At 42.7% G+C, this 25,599-nt stretch overlaps 1 protein-coding gene across 1 annotated transcript in view; it reads left to right on the forward strand.

The window, feature by feature from the left end:
* MGAM2 (maltase-glucoamylase 2 (putative)) overlaps window positions 1–25,599 on the forward strand; it is a 78,955-nt gene that overhangs the window by 38,866 nt on the left and 14,490 nt on the right. Inside the window, exons 23-43 of the mRNA XM_034638340.1 lie at window positions 2,415–2,582; window positions 3,781–3,936; window positions 5,064–5,279; window positions 7,825–7,979; window positions 9,039–9,207; window positions 9,770–9,866; window positions 10,332–10,444; window positions 10,899–11,024; window positions 12,634–12,762; window positions 14,091–14,198; window positions 15,798–15,860; window positions 16,672–16,806; window positions 18,387–18,471; window positions 19,519–19,657; window positions 21,531–21,664; window positions 21,938–21,972; window positions 22,069–22,185; window positions 23,535–23,683; window positions 23,793–23,877; window positions 24,487–24,543; window positions 25,171–25,295. Coding sequence (XP_034494231.1) covers window positions 2,415–2,582; window positions 3,781–3,936; window positions 5,064–5,279; window positions 7,825–7,979; window positions 9,039–9,207; window positions 9,770–9,866; window positions 10,332–10,444; window positions 10,899–11,024; window positions 12,634–12,762; window positions 14,091–14,198; window positions 15,798–15,860; window positions 16,672–16,806; window positions 18,387–18,471; window positions 19,519–19,657; window positions 21,531–21,664; window positions 21,938–21,972; window positions 22,069–22,185; window positions 23,535–23,683; window positions 23,793–23,877; window positions 24,487–24,543; window positions 25,171–25,295 — 2,561 coding nt within the window. The remainder of the gene's footprint in view (window positions 1–2,414; window positions 2,583–3,780; window positions 3,937–5,063; window positions 5,280–7,824; window positions 7,980–9,038; window positions 9,208–9,769; window positions 9,867–10,331; window positions 10,445–10,898; window positions 11,025–12,633; window positions 12,763–14,090; window positions 14,199–15,797; window positions 15,861–16,671; window positions 16,807–18,386; window positions 18,472–19,518; window positions 19,658–21,530; window positions 21,665–21,937; window positions 21,973–22,068; window positions 22,186–23,534; window positions 23,684–23,792; window positions 23,878–24,486; window positions 24,544–25,170; window positions 25,296–25,599) is intronic.

Consider the following 25,599-nt stretch of genomic DNA (forward strand, 5'->3'; position numbering starts at 1 on the left):
GGGACTAGGGTTAAAATGAGAGTTTTTAATCTATGTTGGATATATAAACCTCTCAAGTCAGTATGACTTCATGAAGAATTCGTTTGTTTGTTTTTTTTCTGGGAAAAAAAATCATTGTCTCTGAGCTTGATATGATGAGTCCTGGCTTCTGGGATGTGTCCTTGGCGGGGGAGTGGAGTACAAGTATGTATGGGATGAGTGGTATGGGGCCTTTCTAAGTTCTTCCATAATGGCCTTCCTTTCCAGCCCCCAAATCTTGGCACAGGTATTAAGTGGTGGTTTTGAAAGGTTGGAAGATACAGAAAGGTACGGATCATCACTTGCCTCATCTCTGTCTCCCAAGGGCACCGAGAGGAAGAAAGGCAGTAATGCTAGCAGAGGATATGAGAATGCTAATTTGATTTTCTTAGAAGTCTGATTGTGCATGGGTACAGATTTTTTTTGTGCAGTATCTCTTTCCTTTATTTCTCTTTTAAGAAAGGAAGAATGAAGAATAAGAAAGCATGTTGTTTTTTAAACTATCCTTTTTATTTTGAGATAATTATAGAGCCCCACGCAGTTGTAAGAAATAATACAGAGTTTCCCTTGTCCCCTTTACCCAGTTTCCCCTCATGGGAACATCTTGTCCTTTCAAGAACGTGATGTAGATGGAATCATACAGCAGCATGTAAGCTTGGAATTGGCTTTTTTACACTTAGCAAAATTCTCTCAAAGTTTATCAAGTTGCTGTATATTAAAAATCTATTCCTTTTTGTCGCTGAGTAGCATTCCAAGATATAGATGTCTACCTTTTGTTTAACCATTCACTTAATAAAGAGTATCTGGGCTATTTCCAGTCATAGCTATTACAAATAAAGCTGCTATGAACATTCATGAACAGGTTTCCATTTGTCTGGGATAGACGCCCAAGAGTGCCGTTGCTGGGTCTTACAGTTTTTGCTTGTCTAGTTTTGTGAGGATCTGCCAATCTGGTTTTCAGAGTGGCTGTACCATTTTGCATTCCCACCAGCAATGTTTGGGTAACCCAGTTTCTCTGCATCATAACCAGCATTTATGTTGTCACTTTTTTTTTTAATTTTAGCTCTTCTAATAAGGGTATAATGACCTGTTATTGTGGTTTCAGTTTGCATTTCTCTGATTTCTAATAATGTTGACCATCTTTTCATTTGCCATCTGTGTATATTTATATTCTCTTAGGTGAAATGTCTATCTAGTTCTTCTGCCCATTTTCTCATTGACTGGCTGATTTTTCTGTTCAGTTTTGAGAGTTATTTGTATGTTCTAGAGAGGATTTCTTTGTTGGACACATGGTGTATAAATATTTTCTCTCAGTCTATAGGCATGTCTTCTCATTCTTTCAACAGAGTCTTTCACAGAGCAAAAGTTTTAAATTTTGATGGGTCTAATTTATCATTTGTTTCTTCTATGGATTATGCTTTTTGGTGTCCACAGTAAGGACTCTTTCTGTCCCTAGATCTTGAATATTTTTCTCCTATTTTTTCCCTAAAGATTTTAGTTTTACCTTTTACATTTAAGTCTGTGATCTGCTTTCAGTTAATTTTTATACGTGATGTGAGATTGAGGTGCAGGCTGTATTTTTGGCCTCCGGATGGCCAACTGTCCCAGCACTGTTTGTTGGAAAGGCTCTCTTTTCTCCACTAAATAACTTTTGCACCTTTACAAAAAATCACTTGGGCACGGTTGTGGGTCCCTGAATCTTTTTAAACATCAAAGTGTCCCCCCACCTTTTTTTTCCTCCAGTCTCAGTTCTACCTTGGTCAGAGCTCAACTTCATCCCTTTTGAAATGTGGCTACCTGGGAAGGTTGTCTGCTTCCCCGGGACTTCAGTCTTCTCCTCTCAAGAATTGGCTCATTGTAGCTTCAGCCTCACAGCTTGCTGTCGGAAAGGAACACGATGCTTAGCACCGTGCCTGGCAGAGAGTAAACACTCATAAATTTTAGCTCCTATCCTCATTATCATTAAAGTAAAAAGAAAAATGTGTTTGGGCACTGTGTGTGGGCATGTGTGTGCGCGCATGTGCGTGCGTGTGCGTGCGTGTGCATGTGTTGCTTCATCTTTGTGTGCCAGTAGGTCTGTGTATGTGCTGATGTCTTTTTATTTGTTTTAAGAGCACCCATTTTGTCCACTTGGAAATTCTGTGATGTCAGGAACATATTTCTTGAGCGATGAAATCAACAAATAACCAATGAACCAAAGCAAACACGAAATGTTACCGAAAGATTGAAGACCATGAAGAGTCTGGGTTAGCAAGTTCCCTAGGGATGATCACCAGGCACCAATTAGAACTTCAGAGATAAAGGACATACTTCAGATGTCAGAAAGAAAGATGTTGAGCAGTGTTGGGTAATGTACCTGGTTTCTAAACAGATGTTTTTGTGTTTTTTTTTTCCAGAACCGTCTTCAGGCAAATATTATAAATAATAGCTATATGGACCCTAACAACCTCATGTTTACAGATATCATAATCTTGGGAATGGACAAGCAACCTACTGATTTTACCGTCTTACTTAGTAATTCTGCCACCTCCATTTCAAATGTTGCCTACAATGTTTCATCAAAGGTGGGAGACTGTTCCATCCCTGCAGGACCCTTGTCAAAAGCCCTGGCCTAAGATTCTGACAGCCAGAGATCCCTTGCTTTTTCGACTTTGGGCAGTTACGGAGACAGCTGGCTTGCTGCAAAATCTACCATACCACAGGGCAGTTGCAGAAGGAGAAACATATGCGTGCTAACTATGGACTCCTGACCTTTGTTTGCATCAGAACACTGAAGAAGACAGTGGGAGCTGGGACCCCGAGGCAAGGCAGTTCTTCTCTGGGTGGATTTAAAAAGAGACCTGCTGATCCCAGATGTGATGTAGTGAAAACATGATTCAGCACATTAGCCTAGCTCTGCAGAGTATTTACCTGTTAGTCCTCTCATTTCAGTTAAAGACTGGCTTTGTTTGAGACACAATTGACACACTACTTTTATACCATTACAGAAAAGGAGAGTTGGATAGAATACGGGGTGGGGGTAATCCCAGTTCTGCTCTTATTGAATGAGTCCCTTACATGCTAATCTTTAACAAAAGGTTCTGATTGTTAGTGGACTATTTCAAGTGCTGGGAAATTCACTATTTCTTAGGGCAGCCCCCTTCCATTTTGACAATGCAGATAGCAAAAAATCAGAGCCTGGTTTCTGTACTAGGCAGAATGGGGTTCCAGTCCTAGCTATGCTGCTTCCTAGCTACGAGATCTTGGGCAAAGCATTAAACCTCTCTAACCCTCAGTTTTCTATTTTGTAAAATGAAGATAACCATATTATTTCCAGAATAGGATTACCTTCTAGGATTGATAGGGATAATGCATATAAAGTGGTTATCACAGTGATTGGCCCATATAAATTCTCCATGAAGTTAAACTATTGTTATTACTGCCATCATTCTTACCACGTGTGAGCACCGCACCCAGAGGGCAATGGGTCTTACTTACAGACAGCCCTGCTTGTGATCTGTACTCCCTAACATGATGAAAGCCCTTCCCATTCAACATTCCACAGTGACTCCATGAGGTCAGAATGGCCGGGAATAAGCCAAGATCGTTTTCCCAACAGGGAGGTCAAAAGCCCCAGAGGATAAAAATAATATTCCAAATACCCCATGACAAAGTGGTGTTGGATCAAGGGCTAGCTCCCTTTCCAGGTCATCAGGGAAGGACATTAGCCAGGCGGCTCAACCTCACCTTAAGTGTCATGTGGCCTCCTTTCTCCTTCCTCAGGTGGTGGAGATCAGTGATCTCAAGGGACTGATACTTGGTCAAGGATTCTCCATTGAATGGAAACTTCCAGTCAGTGACCTGGAGAAATTCAACTGCTACCCTGAGGATGCTGCCGTCTCTGAAGAGAGTTGCAAGCAGCGGGGGTGCCTTTGGGAGGTAATGATCAGGGACACATTACCGCAGTGAGCAGGAAGCTGGAAAAACTGTCCCATGAATAATTAGACACTTAGAAAACACTTCCCAAATATTGATGGGGTGAAGGATAATCATCCTTCAGAAAGAAAATGACATTATGTCAACTGATAAATTATTTTGCCAGCTCCATGTGAGAGGTGGTCAGTGTTTTCCTTAGATACCCTTAGATAAGTGTCAGAAGACACTTATGGGCACTCTGGCTCTCTCTCCGCTAACCACAGCGTTTAAAACCCCACTTTTATTTTTAACACAGCAATAATACATTGGATATGCATTGTGCATTGAGTATTATAAGTGATTTTTTTTTTCACCTATTAGAGAGTCCATGAGGAAGGTAAGGTAAGACTGTTTCTCTTCATTTGAAACACAGAATGAAAGCCAGAGAGATTATCTCAAGGTCACAATGGCAGCAATGAGAACACTGGGAACAGAACCCTGCCTGAGGATCCTAGTCTCCAGATCAGGCCTCCTGCTGACCCTTCCCTGCCCACCCAGGAGAGGAGGGCAATGGGCATGTGTTCTTTAAACGGATGTATTCATTTGCTGGTGCTGTCATGAAAAAAGTACCACAAACTAGGTGACTTGGAACAATAGAAATGTGTTATCTCAGCGTTCTGGAGCTAGAAGTCTGAGCTCAAGGTGTCAGTTGGTTCCTTCTAAGAAAAGGGAGGGAGAATCTGTCCCATGCTTTTCTCCCAGATTCTGGTGGTTCTCTGGCACTCTTTGGTCTTGTTTCGTTTATAAAAACATCACCCCGATCTCTGCCTTCTTCCTCACATGGGGATCTCACTGGCTGCAGCTCTGTCTCTGTGTCCAGTTTCCCCTTTCAGTAAGGACACCAGGCATATTGGATTAGGCCAATCCTAATGATCTCATTTAACCTGATCATCTCTAAAGACCCTACCCAAATAAGGTCACTTTCACAGATACCAGGGTAGGACTTCACATCTTATGGGGGGGATCAGAATTCAGGCCACAATAATGGGCATGGTGTAAGAGACTTACTCTGTGTGAACCAACTTCTTCAGGAATCAGACCCTCCAAGTGTGGGCTTAGAGGCTGATGGGGAATTTCTCCTCTTGTTCCAGTCCACAGCTGTTCCTGATGTGCCCACCTGTTACTACGACACCATCCCTAGTTATGCCGCCAGTAACATTCAGTACCTGCCTACGGGCATCACCACAGACCTTGCCCACCTCGGGGCCCCTGAATCAGCCCGTGCTGCCTCTCGCTCGCTCTCTGCGGCAGTCAGCTTCCTCCGGCTGAGCGTGGTCTACCACACAGAAAACATGCTGCAGTTCAAGGTAATTTCCTCAGCGGTGCAGGTTCTGATCCTTCACACAGAGTTCTTACAGCTCCATGTGGATGAACGTCATCGAAACACCGTTGGTCCAAATCCATCATTTTACGGACAAAGGCACCATGGCCCAGAGAGGTAAAGGTTAGAGACTTAGGAACATGGTAGAACCAGGATGAGACCTTGGACCCACCAGGGTTGTGAATGTCCTGCACTGCCAAGTGCTCAGTGGTAAGTGTCCTCAAAGAACCCCTCCTTAGGCCTGTGAAAAATATGGTTGCTCCATGGGAAACTCACCCAAGTGGCATTAACTCACTTCCAGTTAGACTTATTTTTCTAGCAGCGGTTCTTAAACTACAGAGAGCACCAGAAGGACTCACAGGTCTTGTTAAAGCTCAGATCACGGGGCCTGTGCCCCGAAGTTTCCAGTCTGAGAGTCTGCATCCCTAACATGTTTCCAGGTGATCCCGATGCTGCTGTGGGTCAAGGGGCCATGCTTTGAGACCCCCAGCTCTGCTCTGAGGGCAGTACAACGTGAACCACATGTTTTCCTCATAGCCACACTCCTAAGAATGTATTTGAAAAAAAATCGAATGCAATACATTTTAATAGCATTTTATTTAACCAACACACTAAAATATTATCTCACCACGTAATCCAAATATAGTTATTGAGATAGTTTAGAATCTTTTAATCATACTAGCTCTTCAGATTTGGGTGTGTAGTTGGCACTTATAGCAAGTCTCAATTCAGATTAGCAACTTTTTTAAATTTTATTTATTTTTTTTATTTTTATAATAATACTTTTTTATTATATTATGTTAGTCACCATACAGTACATCCCCGGTTTCCGATGTAAAGTTTGATCCTAGTTCTTATGTTCCATAGATGAGAGAAATCATATGATAATTGTCTTTCTCTGCTTGACTTATTTCACTTAGCATTATCTCCTCCAGTGCCGTCCATGTTGCAGCAAATGTTGAGAATTCGTTCTTTCTGATAGCTGAGTAATATTCCATTGTATATATGGACCACAGCTTCTTAATCCAGTCATCTGTTGAAGGGCATCTCGGCTCCTTCCATGATTTGGCTATTGTGGACAATGCAGCTATGAACATTGGGGTGCATATGGCCCTTCTCTTTACTACGTCTGTATCTTTGGGGTAAACACCCAGTAGTGCAATGGCTGGGTCATAGGGTAGTTCAATTTTTAACTTTTTAAGGGACCTCCACACTGTTTTCCAGAGTGGCTGTACCAACTTGCATTCCCACCAACAATGTAGGAGGGATCCCCTTTCTCCACATCCTCTCCAACAATTGTTGTTTCTTGCCTTGTCTATCTTTGCCATTCTAACTGGCGTAAGGTGGTATCTCAGTGGTTTTGATTTGAATTTCCCTGATGGCTAATGATTTTGAACATTTTTTCACGTGTCTGTTAGCCATTTGTATGTCTAGCACCTTTCGAACGTTTAATGGCCACAAGTGTCTGGTGGGTCCACTGCTGGGTGAGTTAGAGACAGAGACCGCAACAGGTGCCTCACAAGGTCATCTTTATGTGTAACAAAAAGATCATCTCAGGGAATGAGTTCTAAAGCCAGTGACTCCCCAACTGGGGTAAGCAGGCTCCTTTTGTTAGGGCTGGTGGTGAATATCAGAAGAGGGTTTTAACATTATAATGAAGCTGAGATAACTGTGCCCGCCCTTTCTGATTCATCTACATAGACCTCTCCTCAAATGTTTCTTTTCCTGTTTCAGCAATTCCATAGTTAGTTTCTAAGAGATGAAGTTACAGATAGGCAGAAACTTCTTTGGAGTTTCCTGAGTTCCGGGGGGGGGGGTCAATCTTGAATTCAGGGGGTCACAGGGTCTCACCGGTGACAATACCTCCTTGGACAACTCAGCTCTAAACATTGTTTTTCACACTGTGTTGGCGAATCACTCCAGGGATCTTGTGAAAATGAAGATTCAGATTCTGAAGGTGGAGGAGAGGGAGGCCTGAGATTTTGCATTCCCAACAAGCCTCCAGGTTATACTGCTGCTTTGGGTCTGAGAAACACAATTTTAAGAAGCAGGGCTATGGACAAAACTTGTCTTAAGCATCTGGAAGCTCAACCAGTAAGATCTGAGTCCATATACAAACTCGGTTCTCTAGTTACTGACATATACATACAGGCCTAAACATAATCTTACACAATTACGTGCACGTACATGTACATGTACATGCACGTACACAATTACGTTCACGTACCCATGCGCGCACACACACACACACATTCCATCCATGAAATTCTATACACTGGATTCATAAATTATTTAGAGGAAGTGCCCTCCCTGCTTCCGAATAGGTGTTTCGGAGGCATTTTGGAGTTTAGGATCCATAGTGAGCACTGGAGGTGAGGAGGCTTCACACCTATTTGCTTTGGGATATTTGATACCTCCCAATGTGATTCAAACTGTCCAGAAAACATGGGAACTGAATTATATGAGCTGGCAGGAGGGATTTTAGGTCTAAGATTATTCCATAAGAGAGTTTCCTTCTCTCTTCTTGTTAGATCTTTGATTCCATGAACAAAAGGTATGAGGTCCCAGTGCCTCTAAACACCCCTCCCTCTCCAGTTGGCTCCCCTGAAGACCGTCTGTATGACGTCAGGATTCAGAACAATCCTTTTGGGATCCAGATTCGACGAAAAAGCTCCAGCACTGTGATGTAAGCACTATTTATTTAGTTCTCATTAAAGTGGTTCTAGGTCTAAATACTGTGGTTCTAATTAATGCACATAAAATATTAATCTTAGAGACAATATAAATAAGTATGTGTGTGTGTGTGCGTGCGTGTGTGTGTGTGTTAAACGGAGTAGATTTATTGCTCCATTTTCTACTAGTCATTAACTCATCAAGAAAAATTCATCACGGGCTTAAAATAAGTGTTGCTTGATTTCAGAAAAAAAGAAAAATGCATGTTCTACTCATTGTTCTTGTTAAATAGAACAGAAAAGTCTTTTTAATAAGCAGGACAGAATACCTGGGCTAGAAATCAGCTCTGTATAGCCTCATTCCAAAATAACAGAAGACTCAGAAGAGAGGTAACGTTTACTAAGGAAAGAGAAACAGCTCTTACAATCTTTGCTTCTATTGGCGCTGCAGACGTAAAGCCTTTCCCAATGTTAAACGTGAGAAGAGTTGTCAAATCGCATCCTTTGTCCTGCTGCTGAATGGGATGAAGTGAAGGTCTGGATTTTGCCTGGGGCTGACGTTCCCCTTCCAAGTAGAAAGTGTCACCTGTCTGCACACGTGCAGGCAGCCTTCGGCTCTCTTTGACTGTGTGGGTCTCACTTGAGTCAGTTGCCTTCTTTGCTAAAAAGTCCTTTGGCCAACCTAGAAAAGTCATTCGAAGAGCTTCACCCTTTTCTGTTGGGAAATTTGCTTAGACCTTGTTTATTTATTCATACGTGTATTCAAACTGATACCCCAGACAATGATAACTAGAGATAAAAAATGAGTGAGAGATAGTCCTTGCCTTCGAGGAGCCCATGACCCAGAAAAGGAGTTCTCAGCCTTGCAGACCACAGAATAAAAATGCAAACGCAGAACGTTGGCAGTGAGTCATGGCCATTGTTCTGAGCTGTGTCATCTTACAATATGTGAACCTGGATCCCGCTGTGCATTCCTTTAGGAGGCTTTGGAACCAACTAGAATTCCCAAATGGGCCCAGTGCTTACTCTGGCCTGTGATCAGTGCAATGTGGAGGTATGCCTTTGTGTTGCAGTTGGGATTCTCAGCTGCCTGGCTTCACGTTCAACGACATGTTCCTCTCCATTTCTACTCGCCTCCCCTCTCAGTACATCTATGGCTTTGGGGAGACGGAGCACACAGCTTTCAGAAGAAATATGAACTGGACCATGTGGGGAATGTTTGCTCGTGATGAGCCCCCAGCGGTAAGCACAGAAGAACAAGACTGTCAATCAGTTTCTCCCCGTGTAAATTTATCTTAGTCCATATGTACATGTATACGTGCTCTATTAATCAGCTTCATCTTATATTGATAAATTCTGTTCTCAGATGAAATAGGCCACAGGTTATGCTCCTTCTGTCCCTAACATATTATTTTCCTGTGGACTATGGATTTTACTTCATAAACTTTTCTTTAGTATATTCTATTTGTCGGGTACATGTCTTATTTAATAAAATGCTGTCTGTTCTCCAGAGGTTTATGGGTTAGTAAGAGAGAGAGAAAGATGCAGGATTAATGGTAACCCTGTATCATCAGTGCTGTAGTAGAATTACGTGATAATAAATGGGGAGGGTATAGAGGGGGAGGGCACCTGCTTTTTTGTTTGGGGTGGAAAGGAAGGTTAAGGAAGCTTTCATAAAGGACATGACATTGTGGTGAATCTTCAGTATTGAATAGGAGCTTGCTGTTTGGGTTATGATGTAAAAACAACTTTTTGAATATTTCTTTTTTTGATTACTGCCTACTCTCCCCCATGACTCTCCCAGTACAAGAAGAATTCCTATGGCGTCCACCCCTACTACATGGCACTAGAGGAAGATGGCAGTGCCCATGGGGTGTTCCTGCTAAACAGCAATGCCATGGGTAAGACAGCGGCATGTTCTCCGTGTACCACCATAGCCAGCTGTGACCACTTCCCTTGGATCTGGGGTATCAATAGAACTAGAGAAATTCAGGGGCAAGGGAAATGGGACAGATAAACTGACTTCCCCTCCCTCCCTCCCTCCCTTCCTCCTTTCCTTCCACATTTATATAGAGCTTTAGGCCAGGTATTAGTGGTAAAATTTTGACCAAATTGCATGACCTTCTTTTACTGTGACAGTTTAACTTCCTTTCACAGAGTGATACAAGATGTTGAGATTAAGATTATGTTTGGGGTACCTGCAAACCCTTCTGTTCCACTGCATGAGAGAAACTTTCCAGAGAAGGAGGGCATTAAAGAAAGAGAGAGAGTGTAGAGTACATTTTAGGGCAGATTTCCTGTCTGGGTGATGTGTAGCTCCAAGGACTCATTGTCTTCTTCTTCTCTATTTTTTTTTTTTTAAACAGATGTGTCATTCCAGCCCACTCCTGCCCTGACATACCGCACCACAGGAGGGATTTTGAACTTTTATATGGTTTTGGGGCCAACCCCTGAGCTTGTAACTCAACAATACACTGAGGTTAGAATATGCATTGAAAAACAATCAAATGTTTATTGGGTATTACCATGTTCTTAGCACTGAGATAGGTCGATTTTTGTTTCTATGTCCTTGGGTATTCCTACTACATTATTTCTGTCTTTCCTGAAGTTAGGTTCTCATGTTACAGGTATAAAGGCATAAAGATACCCCATGTGTCTCTTAATTATTTGCTAAGCATCTTAAGAATCTCTAATCAGTTAATAACCCCTGAGTTCTCAGTCTTCCCAGAGTGGACGCTGCAGAATACAGGAGATTTTCTGTCATTCTGCATGCTGAGGGTCATTCCATATTTATTTGACTTTCTTGTTTTTCTTGAGCGAGCCCTCTTAGATGGGACAGTGCTCAGTAGAAGTGTTCAAGTTGCTTCCAGTATAAGCCTTTTCTTCCCTCTCCCCCAAAGTCTTCCTGGATCCATTTCTCTTTTTTCTTCTAGCTGATTGGTCGGCCGGCAATGACTCCATATTGGGCCTTGGGATTCCAGCTAAGTCGCTATGGATACCAGAATGATACTGAGATCTCCCACTTGTATGAGGCAATGATGGCAGCCCAGATTCCCTATGTATGAATTCCCCCACTCAGCCCGTGGTTTAATTAGTTATGGGAATTTGTGCTGAGTTATAGAATGAAAATGTCTTCAGGGAAATTATTGATGCCTACTTCAGTATAGGAAAATGTAGCTGTGGAGCTAGTCTCGTGTGGAATACAGTGCTTTTTAAATTTATTTCATGCCACCTTTTTAAATCAAGGGTTCAAAATTGAAACTTGCGTTAATTTTTCAGTAGTTGGCAGTGTGATTGAAGGATATTGTTCCTCACTGCCTTTTGCCAGGAATATCCTGCAGTAGGCATGGCTGGTCTTAGCCATGACTTTGGGAACTCCTAAGTGAGAATCATGTCAAGAGGATGACAATTCTAGATTATACTTTGACTGTTATTAGAGAGGATGGATATAAAGTGACAGTATGAAAGAAAGCAGTTAAAATCACATCTTCACTCTTTCTAAAGCACACATATCCACATATGCATATCACACTATGACAACCTAGTCCACTTCAGAAGCCCCAAGAAGTATAGGCCATTGCCGTCAGCAAGCAGAAGTCCACAGATAGCGTGCCCTTCCTCCTCTGCAATCATTAGTTTCGCATCACGCATGCTCGTTTTCTGCTTTCAGTCCACCTCTTGAGAGTTTAGAGGACAATTAGTGACTGGAAGATAAAAATAAAGTGTTATGATGTTCTCATCAAAGATAATTTGAAACTTTCACCCAGGCTTTAAGTACTTTATTTTTATATACCACTCGACCGTACACTTATTAAATGTAAATTTAAGAAGTAGGAAGATTAAAAGATGAAAAAGTCCAGAGATCTACCTCATTAAGGTGATCAGTGTTAATAATACGTTGCTTTGTTCTTTTCCAAGCTTTGGCTTTTGCACAAGTCTCTGTTGCCCAAACAAGTTTTACCTAGAATCTTAAGGCAATACGGGTGATTATCCTCTTCAGGCTAAAAAGGAGCATCTCTTTTTTTCAATTGGCTATTGACCTTGTTAGCCATCACTCACCAATCCTGGATTGGGTGACTTTCACATGCAGAAGCCTGGGTTGGTACTGTTTAGAGAAAAAGAAAAACAGGGTTCTCATCTCAAGGACCATCCAGTCGAACGGAACGGCAGAAATATACACATTCTAGAAAGCTATACAATATATAGTTCTTTTTTTCCCCATATTTGGTATTTTTATTATTTTTTAATGTTTTTTATTATATTATGTTAGTCACCACACAGTACATCCCTGGTTTCTGATATAGTTCTAAATGTGAATAAATCCAATCAGGTTTACTGAAGGGGGGAAATGAATATATTTCTCAGGGAAGTCCTGCTTTTTCTACCCTTGAACATTCAACTAGCACTTGGTTTGATAGGCTCACCAGGTTTGAAATTTGAAGAGTGGAAAAGAAATGAACCAAGGGAGGGAAGGGAGAGAAAATTCCAATTGGGGGAACAGAAGGAAAAGGATGGGGACAGGTGATCTGTATGCAGGAATCAGAAAGCAATTTCAATCAGCAGAATTGAGAAGTCAGTGTAGGGGGCTATGGGGTCAGCAGAGCCGTTTGTGGGCCCTGCGGGGTATTGCCATAGGATCCCCAGCATCTTGCTTGCTCCTTCCTGTAGGATGTCCAGCATGTAGACATCGATTACATGGACAGGAAGCTGGACTTCACTCTCAGCCCCAGCTTCCAAAACCTCAGCGTCCTGATTGAGCAAATGAAGAATAATGGCATGAGATTCATTCTCATTCTGGTAGGTATTTAGAAGAATAGGGCCCCTTTCTGTTTCTGTGTTCATGGCTTTAAAATAGTACCATTGAGGGAAACTAGAAGAGTGCACGAGACTTCCCTGTGCATTTTTTTTTGCAACTTCCTGTGAAACTATAATTATTTTTTTAAAGTTTTAAAAAACAAATAAAGGAGGACAGAACAAATGAAAAATTGCTTTCCAAACATGATACTTTGCAATACTTATTTTTCGTAACTGTCACTGGGATGTAATTTGTTATTACAATTCCCTTGGTTAGAGTTAGAACTGTGGACTGAAACACTGACTACAGCAACAACAATCAAAACGCCTCACTGTTTCAGGCTGCGCCTCCGAGGCAATAGGTCTGTCCTAGTCTCATCTTTACCTTAGGGGGTACAAAAGCCACTCCAGTTGTATCATTACCCACAATGGTGAGGCTCAGGGGACTTAACTTCTTCTTAATTAAACTCGCAAACAACTGAGCTAAGATTCAGAACACCAATTTATTATTTTGCATTAGAGGCTATATTTCGATAAACACAAGAGTAGTTACCTGCAAATGGTCCTGCCTTCTAGCTTCCAAGAAATAGAGCACTATTTCCTGACTTTCATTCATTCATTCAATCAGGTATGAATTAAATACTGAGTCTTTGAAAATCACTGTTCTAAAAAGTGTGTGTGTTTGTGTGTATAATCTAAATTAATGAATAAGACATTGTCCTTTTTCTTATAGGGATTTTATTCTATCAAACAGAGACAACCAATAAATAAACATTAAAGAATGACTATATTGTACACCTGAACTAACATTACACTGCCTGTTAACTAACTAGAATTTAAATAAAAACTTTAAAAAAATGAAAAGAAAATAAAGATAATTTCAGACAGTGATGATTGATATGGCAATTGTGAAACAGGATCCTATTATAGAGTAACTGAGGCAGGGAAGCCACTTTGGACACAGAACAGAAGAAATAAGATTCATGTTCTTAAGGAGTATTGATACCACACTCTGGGAGCACAATAAATTGTTTTTCTTCATGGGAGGGTAATGTCTTAATGTTTTCAAACAGCATACTTTATTCCTCAAGAGTTTTATAGACATAAGGCAAATTGTCTATGGGTATTTTGTTTTTGGTTTTTTGTCTTGGAGACATTTTTCTCATGTTCACTGTTTTAATGGGAGGGTAATGTCTTAATGTTTTCAAACAGCATACTTTATTCCAAGAGTTTTATAGACATAAGGCAAATTGTCTATGGGTATTTTGTTTTTGTTTTTTGTCTTGGAGACATTTTTCTCATGTTCACTGTTTTAAACCCTTTCATTGCAGGACCCAGCCATTTCTGGCAACGAGACCCAGTATCGCCCATTCACCAGAGGGCAGGATAACAATGTATTCATCAAATGGCCCAACAGCAATGACATTGTCTGGGGAAAGGTAAGCCTTGGGAGAAGATGCCCATAATTAATCAGTACCAGAATATCTTGATTAAAAGAGGCTGTCAATAAATCTTGGCAAAATACAGTAGGTAATTAATAAATTATGAGGGAATAGAAATCTGCCTGATGCTGATTAGTAAGACCAAGTTTACAGGTCTAATACTCTAAAATAATCAGTGAACTTTGTTTTATTGTCTGGAAACATTCTGGTGCTCCACCCCTTATGCATTCCAGCTGGTCGTGTCACAAGCCTAAAGAATTCCTTTGAGAATGGCTCTGAAGTCTGTGTGTGCCAGGCACCCAGACTCAAAACTTGCATTCATTTTTGACTAGCATGCTTAGCATCCTCCATATCTAAATAAATCACGAAGTCCTGTAGATTTTCCTCCTCCTCTCATCTCCTTCAGTTCCTTTCTGTGACCTCAGGGTTCATGTTTGATTTATAGCAACAGGATTGTAGGTGAACTTCCTGACCCCAGATGACAGAGGCTTCTAGGCAGGATTCAGACTCTGCTCTGTAACTGTACTAGGCTACTTCCTGTTGTTCTGAGTACATGCCATGCTTACTGTGCCTTTGAATGTTGCCTTCTCCGCTTACCCAAGTAATACCTGCACTTCAAGACCAACTCAAATGCACCCTCCTAAGAAGCATTCGGTGACCAGTTTAGCTCTCCCTATTTCTTCCTTTTTCTCTGTCAGTATCCTCAGAGAGGATAGCATGTCACTTAGCACGCACATTTTACCTGCGAACTCTTAGAAAACAAGGACTAGAGGGACGCCTGGGTGGCTCAGTGGGTTGAGAGTCCAGCTCTTGGTTTCCGCTCAGGTCATGATCTCCAGGTCCTGGGATCAAGCTCCACGTTGGGCTCCCTGCTCAATGAGAATCTGCTTGAAGATTCTTTCTCCCTCTGCCCCTCCTCCTGCTCATGCTCTCTCTCTCCCACTTTCTATCTCAAATAAATAAATAAATCTTTTTAAAAAAGTAAACAAGGACTATTTCTTACTTAAATCTCAGTAGATACAGATTGTAGTACAGGGCCTATCACATAGTGAGTGTCAGTAAGTGTTTGCTGAATGGATTAATTAATCAATGTATATAGTTAATGTCCTTCTAGTTATAGATGAGATTGGTTGAAACTCTGGATTTATTTTAATGCTATGTATATTCGGGGTCCCAAATAAGTGATAATGCTGCTTAAGAATATTGAGGCTAAGTTTATAGGTTGTGAATGAACTCAATCTTAGTTTTTCAGAGTCACGCTTTTAATTTGTTATTTTTGAAGAGACTTTTGTTATATGTCTATGACAGACAGCAGAGCAATCATTTGAAAGGTGATTGTTCAGAGGATATATTTAAAACAGATTTAACTCATTTTATATTTGAACTTAATAATTTTGAAAGCTTATGAAATGAGTCAAGGGACCCTAGTCGATTTTCCCCCCACAGAATTTCATATATTCAGATTTTACAATTTAATTAATGGCAAAGATCTCCCAAGAATTTTATGGAGATGCATGTCAATAGAGTCTGACATGTGAATCATCTCATGGTCCATATGCAATGCCTTTTAGAGGTTTTTTTCTTCTTTTTCTCTAGGTTTGGCCAGAACTGCCCAACGTGAATGTGAATACCTCCCTTGACCATGAAACTCAGGTTAAGGTATAGTTATGTGCAGATTTCTGTCCACATTGCCTTAAACATCTGGATACTGTGAGCTTTATCCCAGCACTTTGTTAAGCAGCTCTCTGAGCGTGCTTGTCAACTGGTAATTTCTTGGTAGAATGAGATCCTCAAACAGAAAACACAATAAGCAACTAAACTGGAAATGTGTAGAGGGAAATCAAGTGAAATGTCTTCACATATGTGCCTTTAATAGATTGGATTTTGTTTAAATCCAATGGTGCTTGAAAAATATGAATTGAAGTCCAGAATATTTTCACTAGGGCATTTCCAAACAGCCTGGGTTTTTGATGAATTGACTCCATATAAAAAAATATCCCAGTCAGTTAAAAGGAGTAATGTTTTTGCTATCAGCACTTGATGCCACATCAGCCTGGGCATCTAACATCCCCTTCACTCTGCAGCTCACTTTTCCCTGGATGACTGGTCTCCCTTATTTGGTCAGTGTAGAAAAAACATTTACACATCTAACGTTTGATCACTTAGGCACAGATAGTTCATTTTCCAGTTCATATAATTAAAGGTCCAGTCATTAAATGAATCTTATGTTTTAAGGGGATTTAAGACTATCTGACCTCCTTCTAGGAGAATAAAGAATGAAGTCAGCCTTCTGTGATCTTTATGTTCATAGTAAACTCTATAGAAGCAACAGCAGAGCTGAGGCTAGTTTCAGATCCTGACTGGGGCAGACCCTTGTACAAGGACCTGCTCCTCGCCCCTGCCTGGTCCCCAGACTCCCCTTCCTGGACAGGCAAAGACCCAATGTGAGAGTATGTGTTTACTCTTACAGCTGTACAGAGCCAACGTTGCTTTTCCCGACTTCTTTCGTAATAGCACAGCTGCATGGTGGAAGCTGGAAATAAAAGAGCTCTATGCAAATTCTCAAGAGTCAGGGAAGAGCTTGAAGTTTGACGGATTGTGGATTGTAAGTGTACCCTTAGTGTTTTTTCTTTGGAAATGTTAGGAGTCAAACCATGGAGAGGCAATTCAGAGACAAGCAAAGGAGAGAGCTAAGGCTGGAGGAGGGAGAGAGAGTGATACTCTTGTACGATTGAGGTGCTGGACCCCCAGAGACACAGAGATGATTGTGGGTCTGCCCAGGAATATGCCTGCCAAAGCTGGAGCCCATGGAGGAGATGTGCCACTACTGGAGATGCTGCCAGAGAAGGAAGGAGAGGGACAAATACCACAGCTTCTCTTATCTCCCACCCTCCAGTCTCTGGCCACTGCCTCCCATTGGCCAAACTACCCAGAAGCTAACACTGAGGGGAGCCTGAGGGCCCATCCTTCCATACAGGGCAGGCAAGGCATGAATCCAAGAGACAATAGACGTTCACCATAGAGCTGGTACAGACTCACCTTCAAAGGCCTGTTCAGATGTTGCTTACACATGTCAGTTGGGCTTAAGAACAGGGCTTCCTGAAATGTCTGTGGGACATGGGTCCAAAGGCTCTTCTTGTGTTTTTCTAGGGGTGGGAGGCATATTAGTATTCCAAGTTTCTTCCTCACTGTCCAATGGCCTGAAATGCTAAGCATATTCTAGGCCAGCTCTCAAGAGCTTCACAGGTCTGGGCTAGGCTGAAAGAAGCCCATAATTCAGCCAGAGACAGACCTGCAAGCCCGCTAGCAGCCCTGGGGCTTCTCTAGCCACTGCTCTCAGCGTAGACAGGCCCAGAGCGGATACATGAAAGATTAGCCTAAATACAGGCAAAGCGAGTAGTGAAGAGATGTGGGTAGCTCTGAGGAATAGGGGGAGATGGTTACTCTGGGGCATTTGTTCTGCTGGAGGAAAGATGTGGCTGAAAAAAAATAGTGAACAGTTCCCTGAATACTTACCTTTGCCCTTAGTATGTCCTGTTTAAGGTAGTCCAATTTACAAAACCTTCACTTTTCCGCTAACAAAGTAGGCAGTGAACATTCACTTCAGGAACCGCCAGTTCTTGCATTTAAGTAGTAAATCCCCCAAGTATGATTTGATTTCCGGATTTGGTTCTGAGTTACCTACAACTCTTGAGGGCTGCAGCTACTGCAGAAAGCCTGACGCTCCTCCTTGTGTTTGGTTTCTGCTGATGCCAGAATTAGTCTAAGCTACTGGAGTAAGAAAGAGGGGGGGGAGATAATAGCAACCATTGGCCACAGATAAAAAGTGAGTGATTCACACATAGGAAGACAAAGATGGGCTTCTTGTGTGGGGAGATGTATCAAGGAATCTCCTTAGGTCTCCACTTTCTCCTTATGGATCCAGCATGATCTCTATATTTTTGCTACTATGAACTAATCCTTACAAGTTTAAAAATGCCAGGTAAACTAGGAGTTTCACACCCTACTTAGATGACCATGGGTTCCTGGAGTCTGTTTGGGTCAATGCCTTACAGTTAACAGTCAATGAAATGACTAGCTGAGGACTTAAATAAGATGTGTTCATCTCCGTGAAGTCAATGTCCTCCAGAGCCAAGGCCACACTGCCTCTGACATCACAGAATCTTCCTTGTTAACTCATTGCAGGATATGAATGAGCCATCAAACTTTGTGGATGGATCTGTCAGGAACTGCAGTGATGACATTCTTAATAACCCACCCTACGTGCCATGTATGTAAATGATTCCTTCATCAAATTTCTCCCTTCCCCCAAAACTCTGAACATTTTCCTCTTACTATCAAAGTGAACTAATTTTGAAGAAAGAAAATACTTGTACACACAACATAAAATCCCAAATAGAATAACCTCGAACAAGTGTAAATTACTAATCAGGCATAGAAATAATGACACGATGGATTATGAAAGAAACCAAGCAATGCATGATGACATTGGTAACTATGAACAAATTGCTTACACTTTAAATACCCCCACCACCACACACACAGAATATTTTGATTAAAGAATGAAAATCTAGGCTGTGTACTTTCTCTACCCATGTCCACAGACACTTCGTGAAGGACATGTCCTAGTGATCCTGTGGTACACACGGCAAATAGGGCATCATAGGGCCTCACCATCAAAGGTATCTCAGGAAGTTGAATCCTCTCACCTTACAGAAACCCCGGGAAGGAAGCAACTCACCTTCTTGGAAGCACCAAACCAGTAGTTTGTGGGACAGAATCTGAGTTTCTTGACGTCTGGGTCACAGTTATGCTGTCCATCGCTCACTAACTCCTGCGTCCCTTTCCCTCCTCCTTCCCTCCTTCCCCTTCTTCCCTCCTTCCCCCTTCCCTTCCCCCTTCCTTCTCCTTCCTCCCTCAATTTTTATGTATCAGACAAGTGCTAACAACTCAGAAAATTTAGAGACCTTAATACAGGTGATTGAAATGAAATCTATTCCCTTGAGAATATTACCACCTAGTGGAAGAAACAGTCATAACCACAAAGGGGTTTATTGTGCTGATTAAGTGGGCTCTGATTGCACTCTATAAATATCAGGGGACAAGGAAGTGTGCCTTTCCCAGCCCACACCCAGTTCTTACCCTTCATTAGTTATAAAATCACAAGGAATTATTTGTAGACAAAATAATTCTTGAAATTGGAGCTGTTACTGGTAACATAGTCATTGAGTGAAATGGAGAAAGAGCAAGCTAATGAGCATTTCTTGCAAGTGCACAAAGCAAGCTGTTTGGGGAGTAACTCAGCATTTCCGCTCAGATTTGGAGTCCAGGGACAAGGGCCTGAGCAGCAAGACCCTGTGCATGGAGAGTGAGCAGGTCCTGCCAGACGGCTCGCAGGTGCGGCACTACGACGTTCACAGCCTGTACGGATGGGCCCAGACCAGACCCACCTACGAGTGAGTGTGTTCCTAGAGTGGCTGGCTCAGTCCAAGAGCTTGCAACTCTTGATCTCGGGGTCATGAGTTCGAGTCCCATGTTGGGTATAGAGATTACTTAAGCAAATAAATAAACTTAAAAAAAGGGAAGAAGCCTGGCTAAAATTTAGTCAAACTGAAGGGAATGTTAAGGCCTTCCTGGGCACCTGGATTCTTTGCCTCTATGTCTTTCACCCTTTGCCAGGGGGGACAAATAGGAGAAGCCACACCTTCAACTTGAGGCGGTTTGTAAGACCTTTCACTTCCTGCTGACTCAGGGCCTGAGGTACAGCCAGAAGTGAGTTACTGGAACTTTCTCTTTTCATGGCTCTTTGCCGGGCATGCCCAGAGCCTTGTGCATGTGCCGTCTTTTCAGTCCCCAGAAATATGTAGGAGCTTTACAAAGTTCTCCACGGTTCTGGTTCTACTTCTCCAGAATTTACTCTAAGACCAGCCCAGCTTTGTTTGTCCCAACCAGAACCCCAGCCTGAATACCTATGATGGAAAAATTGTTATTGTCTTGCTAATTCCCTGGCTTGAGAATTTTTTTCCCCAGCTGAGTTGAGCTTTGAGTCCAATCAAATGGCCACAACACCTTGGGAATAGAGATTTTCCAGAGGGCTAAAAGCTAGAACATAAGTATGAATTATGCTCTGGGGCTGGTGCTTTTCACAGAGCCCCCAAAGAGGTCAGACCTCTGAGGCTTTTGCAGGGCTGCTGGCTTTTAGAGCCACTGAACTAGGGGTGGGGTCAGTTGGGAACACCCCAAGTTCAAATCCCACAGACCTCACTGTCTTGCCAAGATTTTAGTAGTTTTTCTTGGATAGATGGTTTTCATTTCTTTCTAGAGCTGGCTAATTTCTAGAATTCTGAAATGGTCAGTGGCAAAGCTCTTTGCACCACTCACATCTACCCTTCCTCTCTATCCCTGCTGTATTTCAGGCCTTCGTTATCTCTCAGTCAGACGTGTGTTGCGGGGGGAGTGTGGATGTGTGTGTGTGTCCATCCATCCAGGTGGGGGTTTGTGTTGGTATGAAATATTGGAAGTGACCTAATGGATTAATCTCTACCACAGTAGCTAGCCCCTTTTCCTGACATCATTGACCGAATAATTCATCTGTGTCTATCGATTTGTAATGCTTTCTTCAGCAAATATGTAGATTGCGTTATGTACTCGATCTATTAATAGCCTTCCTCTTTTTGGTCCATTGATTTTCCTTTCACGCAGTTGTTTTTATTTTCTTACCGAGGTTGCAGGCAGAAGACCCCCCCTTCCATAGGGAGATATTTGAACATCTTTGTGTATATTTGTCCTTGTGTGTCAAATTTATCCCACTTTGTGAGGAGTAGCACAGAGAGAGAGTATTACCAAAGAGCTATAGTCAGGTATACTTTTATTTGGATCCCGGATCTGCATCCTTGCTCTTTAAATGTCCTCTGACAAATTATCTAACTTCTCTGAGCCTCAATTTTGTAACAGTAAAAGGAGGCCAAGGAAACCTCAGGAGGCTGTGAGGCAGTGCACATGGCAGTGACCAGGCTAATACCTGGCTAGAGTAATTGTTCCGTAAACACCTGTCTCACCCCTCACCCCACTCCTTCCTGCCACCTCTATGCAGGTAACTAGTTAAGAAAGGAAATCCACATGTAGGGGACGATGGATCTCCAGTTGTCCTGTGGTGACTCTTAGCATCTCCTTGAAATAGCAGATGTTCCCAGGGAAGACACCTTCTGGCTTCAAATGGAACACCATGGCTGCCTCATACTCCAGACTGGCGCGCCTCTCTGTAATGAAATCCCACGACTGTCCATCCTCCAATTCACCCTCAATTCCTCCTTGTTCCTTTCCAACCAGAGCTGTGCAGGAGGTGACGGGACAGCGAGGGGTCGTCATCACCCGCTCCACATTCCCCTCTTCTGGCCGCTGGGGAGGCCACTGGCTGGGTGACAACACAGCCTCGTGGGACCAGCTGAGGAAATCGATCATTGGTGGGTGGGCTTCCTCCCAGGGGCCTCTGATGGCAGGGAGGGAACTGGGCTGTGTGCTGGCGGGCGCGTTGATTATGTCTACATATCATCCACATGGGCAGCGAAAGCAGCAGGAGCTGACTTCTCTGTTGGTATGAGTTTTAGTCTCTACCTGTCTTTGGGTATTTTCATCATGGGTGGCCCAGGGCTTCCAAATAGGGTATGGAAGAGACAGGGCAGACCTACCCTGTGAAAGGGCACTTCGTCCAACACTGCTGTGTCTCCTCATTGCAGGCATGATGGAGTTCAGTCTCTTCGGAATATCGTATGTAAGTTACTTCGAGACCATTATTAATTAGTCAGAATCCAGCATGTCTGCAACTTACAAAAGTCCCACCTCATGTTCTGATTTTGCATCTTCTCAGACAGGAGCAGATATTTGTGGCTTCTTTGGAAATGCTGAGTATGAGATGTGTGTTCGCTGGATGCAACTGGGGGCCTTTTATCCCTTTTCCAGAAACCACAACACCATCGGGACAAGGGTGAGGTGGCAGCTGGTGCTCGAATCACAACTTCTTTTTTACCTTTAGAAGTAGTGTACTTCTTTATCGAGGAAAAATCATAAAAATCAGAACCCCCCCATTCCTTAGAAAACCCACAGTGTTCAAAACCCCAGAGTTATAAGCAATTCTCAAGAATACACTTTTGCTCATGTCTTGGGGGATACGTGTCGATGAGGACAGTAGTGTTTGGAGCTCCCTGTGGGCTAAATTAAAAGAAGCTCCTTTTCCATAGAAAATTTTTATTTTACTCAAATCCATCCAAGTTCCATCAGTGCTGCACAGAGACCCATCATCCCCTGCGCAGGGGACTTGGGAGTCTGTGATAAAGAGTGGGAAGCAAGTAGCACTGAGGAGGTTGTGGAATATAGGTGGGGTTCAGTGGGGTGGAATCCAGAGCCAACGACCAAGAAAGAGTTCTTGAGACGTCTTTGGTGCAAATGGTGGTTTATTAAAGCACGGGGACAGGACCCTTGGGCAGAAAGAGCTGCTGCCCCATGTTGTGAGAGGTGGCTGATTATATACAATGGGGTTGGTGGAAGGTAAGGAAACGGAGGTTTCAAAAGGATTTTTATATGTTAAAGAAGACTCACAGGATACCAGAGGCCTTGCTGTTGTCAAGTTAAGGTTGTTTATCCCTCCAGTAAGGCATTCACATGAAGATAGATGGGAACTTCCTGGAGGCTGCAGATTACAAGGACATTTAATTGTATTTACATTCCCTTCTGGCAGCTAGGTTATTGATAGAAATGCTTTGTTCTTGTAGACTGCTAAGACATTTGTAAACTGAGGGAGACTCAAGTCTTGCAGGATTGTGGTCTCTATAGGTTAACTATTTCTTTGTCCTTTATGGCAGCCAGCAGTGCCTGAGGAATGTCACATACATCCCATGGGGGGGGTGCGGGGTGTCAGTTTCTGCTTTGTCTTCGGCTTGCCTTCTCCTTCCTTCATCAGCACTAGTTTAGTTGGGCAGCAGGGGCAAGAGAAAGGACAGGATAGGAATAAAGGGTGGGGGGCGCCTGGGTGGCACAGCGGTTGGGCGTCTGCCTTCGGCTCGGGGCGTGATCCCGGCGTTGTGGGATCGAGCCCCACATCAGGCTCCTCTGCTATGAGCCTGCTTCTTCCTCTCCCACTCCCCCTGCTTGTGTTCCCTCTCTCGCTGGCTGTCTCTATCTCTGTCGAATAAATAAAATCTTTAAAAAGAAAAAAAAAAAGAAATAAAGGGTGGGATCTGTGTAACTGGTATGTGGGATATGTGCCTGCTGACCTTTTTCTGATGGCGTTAGAATGGCATAAAGAAGTATCTGCCACATGTTTCTTTATCTCTTTAGAGACAAGATCCTGTGGCCTGGAATTCAACCTTCGAGGTGTTCTCCAGAAAAGTCCTTCAGACCAGATACACCCTGTTGCCCTACCTCTACACTTTGATGCATAAAGCTCACGTTGAGGGCAGCACTGTCGTCCGACCCCTTCTCCATGAGTGAGTACAGCCTGTTCCCCCAAGAAGAGGTTCTGGCGATGTCTTGTGGGGAGCCCTCTGCAACAGTCCTAACAGTTTGGTGGGTTTTACATACTTTTTTTTTTTTAAGGTTTACGAATGACAACAAAACATGGGATATAGACCGTCAGTTCATGTTGGGTCCTGCTCTCTTAATCAGCCCCGTGCTGGAAAGTGTGAGTTTTCCATCGTAGATCAGAAACCCTCAGTCACATAATCTCAAGTACAAGAAGGGCGTTTTGAAGATCATCGTGTCCTGCTCGCTACTTTCCAGCAAAGACCTTCCTAGAACACATGAGGGAGATTTTTTCTTTTTTCAAAATCCCCAGTAATGAAAATTTCACAACCCCAACAGATTTCTCATTTTACTGTCTTGTTTGCACCTGCACCTTTGCAAAGTGTATGTTTTTAAAAAAATGAAGTTTTCTATATGTTTGGAGGATTTTCTCAGATCTTTTTCAATTAAACTTCCCAAACTCAGGCTGCCTGGGTGGCTCAGTGGGTTGAGTCTGCCTTTGGCATCGGTCATGATCTCAGGGTCCTGGGATTGAGCCCTGCACCAAGCTCTCTGCTCAGCAGGGAGCCTGCTTCTCCCCCTCCCTCTGTGCTCTCTCTCTCTCAATAAATAAATAACACCTTAAAAAAATCTTTAAAAAAAATTTTAAAAACTTCCCGAACTCTTAAAATCATTAATAAAATTCCCATTTTTATCTTAATTCTATGGAAAAATTTTAATAATTAAGTTATTGGAATATGCATAATGACATGTCAATTTTATGTTTCAGAACACTTCTGAGATCTCTGCTTACTTTCCCAGAGCCCGTTGGTATGACTACAGCACGGTAAGAACTCACATATTTTGTGAAGAATCAGATTGGTCCATGGCTAGAGGGGTGGCCAGCACTTTCTCCTGACTTTGAGGCACATAATTTCTAAGGCAATAGTTTTCAGCCTTTCAGCCAAGCAAGGTTTGCTTAAACAAAAGTACCCACAAAAGGATAATGAGGTAAAATCTGGCACCCATCTCACATTGACTTTTCTCCCACCCCCACTCCCACCTTTTCTGGGGAATACAGAGAAAAGACTAGGTTTCCAGAGTTTTTTTTTTTTTTAAAGATTTTATTTATTAATCTGACAGAGGGAAACAGCCAGCAAGAGAGGGAACACAAGCAGGGGGAGTGGGAGAGGAAGAAGCAGGCTTCCAGCGGAGGAGCCTGATGTGGGGCTCGATTCCAGAACACCGGGATCAGGCCCTGAGCCGAAGGTAGACACTTAACGGCTGCGCCACCCAGGCGCCCCTTGATTTCCAGAATTTTTAACAAAGCGGAAATCAGAGATTTTTCTCCTTTTACTCGCTGTTTCTTGCTGACTTCCGAACATGCTTCCTTAGAAAGACTTGTATTAAAGTGTGCATCTGTTCATTTCGTCTCTTTCTCTTCATCCTTCCTTGCCTGTATTCTGTCTTCTAGGAATCTGGCAGTGTGTCAACAGGTGAGTGGAAAGCACTGGGTGCTCCCCTTGACCACATCAACCTTCATATCAGAGGGGGCTGCATCCTGCCTTGGCAAGAGCCTGCGATGAACACTCACTCCAGGTAAGGAGGAGCGATGGTACCAATGACCTCACTTTGTCCTTCTGAGGGCCTTAACCAGGGCTCTGTGGATCAAGAAACCCAATTACAGACCCTCTCATTGATTCCATTCTGTGAGCGCCTTCTGACTGGGATCTGGAAGAGAATGCACTCATGAAGTCAGTCTTGGGGAGATCTTTTATCTGTAGCTCTGTGTCCAAAGCCTGGGGCAAAAATTTTCTTTAATTTTTATTTTATTTTATTTATTTTATTTATTTTGCGGGTGGGGGTGGGGGGAGGGGCAGAGGGAGAGGGAGAGAATCTTAAA

This window comes from Ailuropoda melanoleuca, chromosome 1, assembly GCF_002007445.2.
Source record: "Ailuropoda melanoleuca isolate Jingjing chromosome 1, ASM200744v2, whole genome shotgun sequence".
Taxonomy (NCBI): domain Eukaryota; kingdom Metazoa; phylum Chordata; class Mammalia; order Carnivora; family Ursidae; genus Ailuropoda; species Ailuropoda melanoleuca.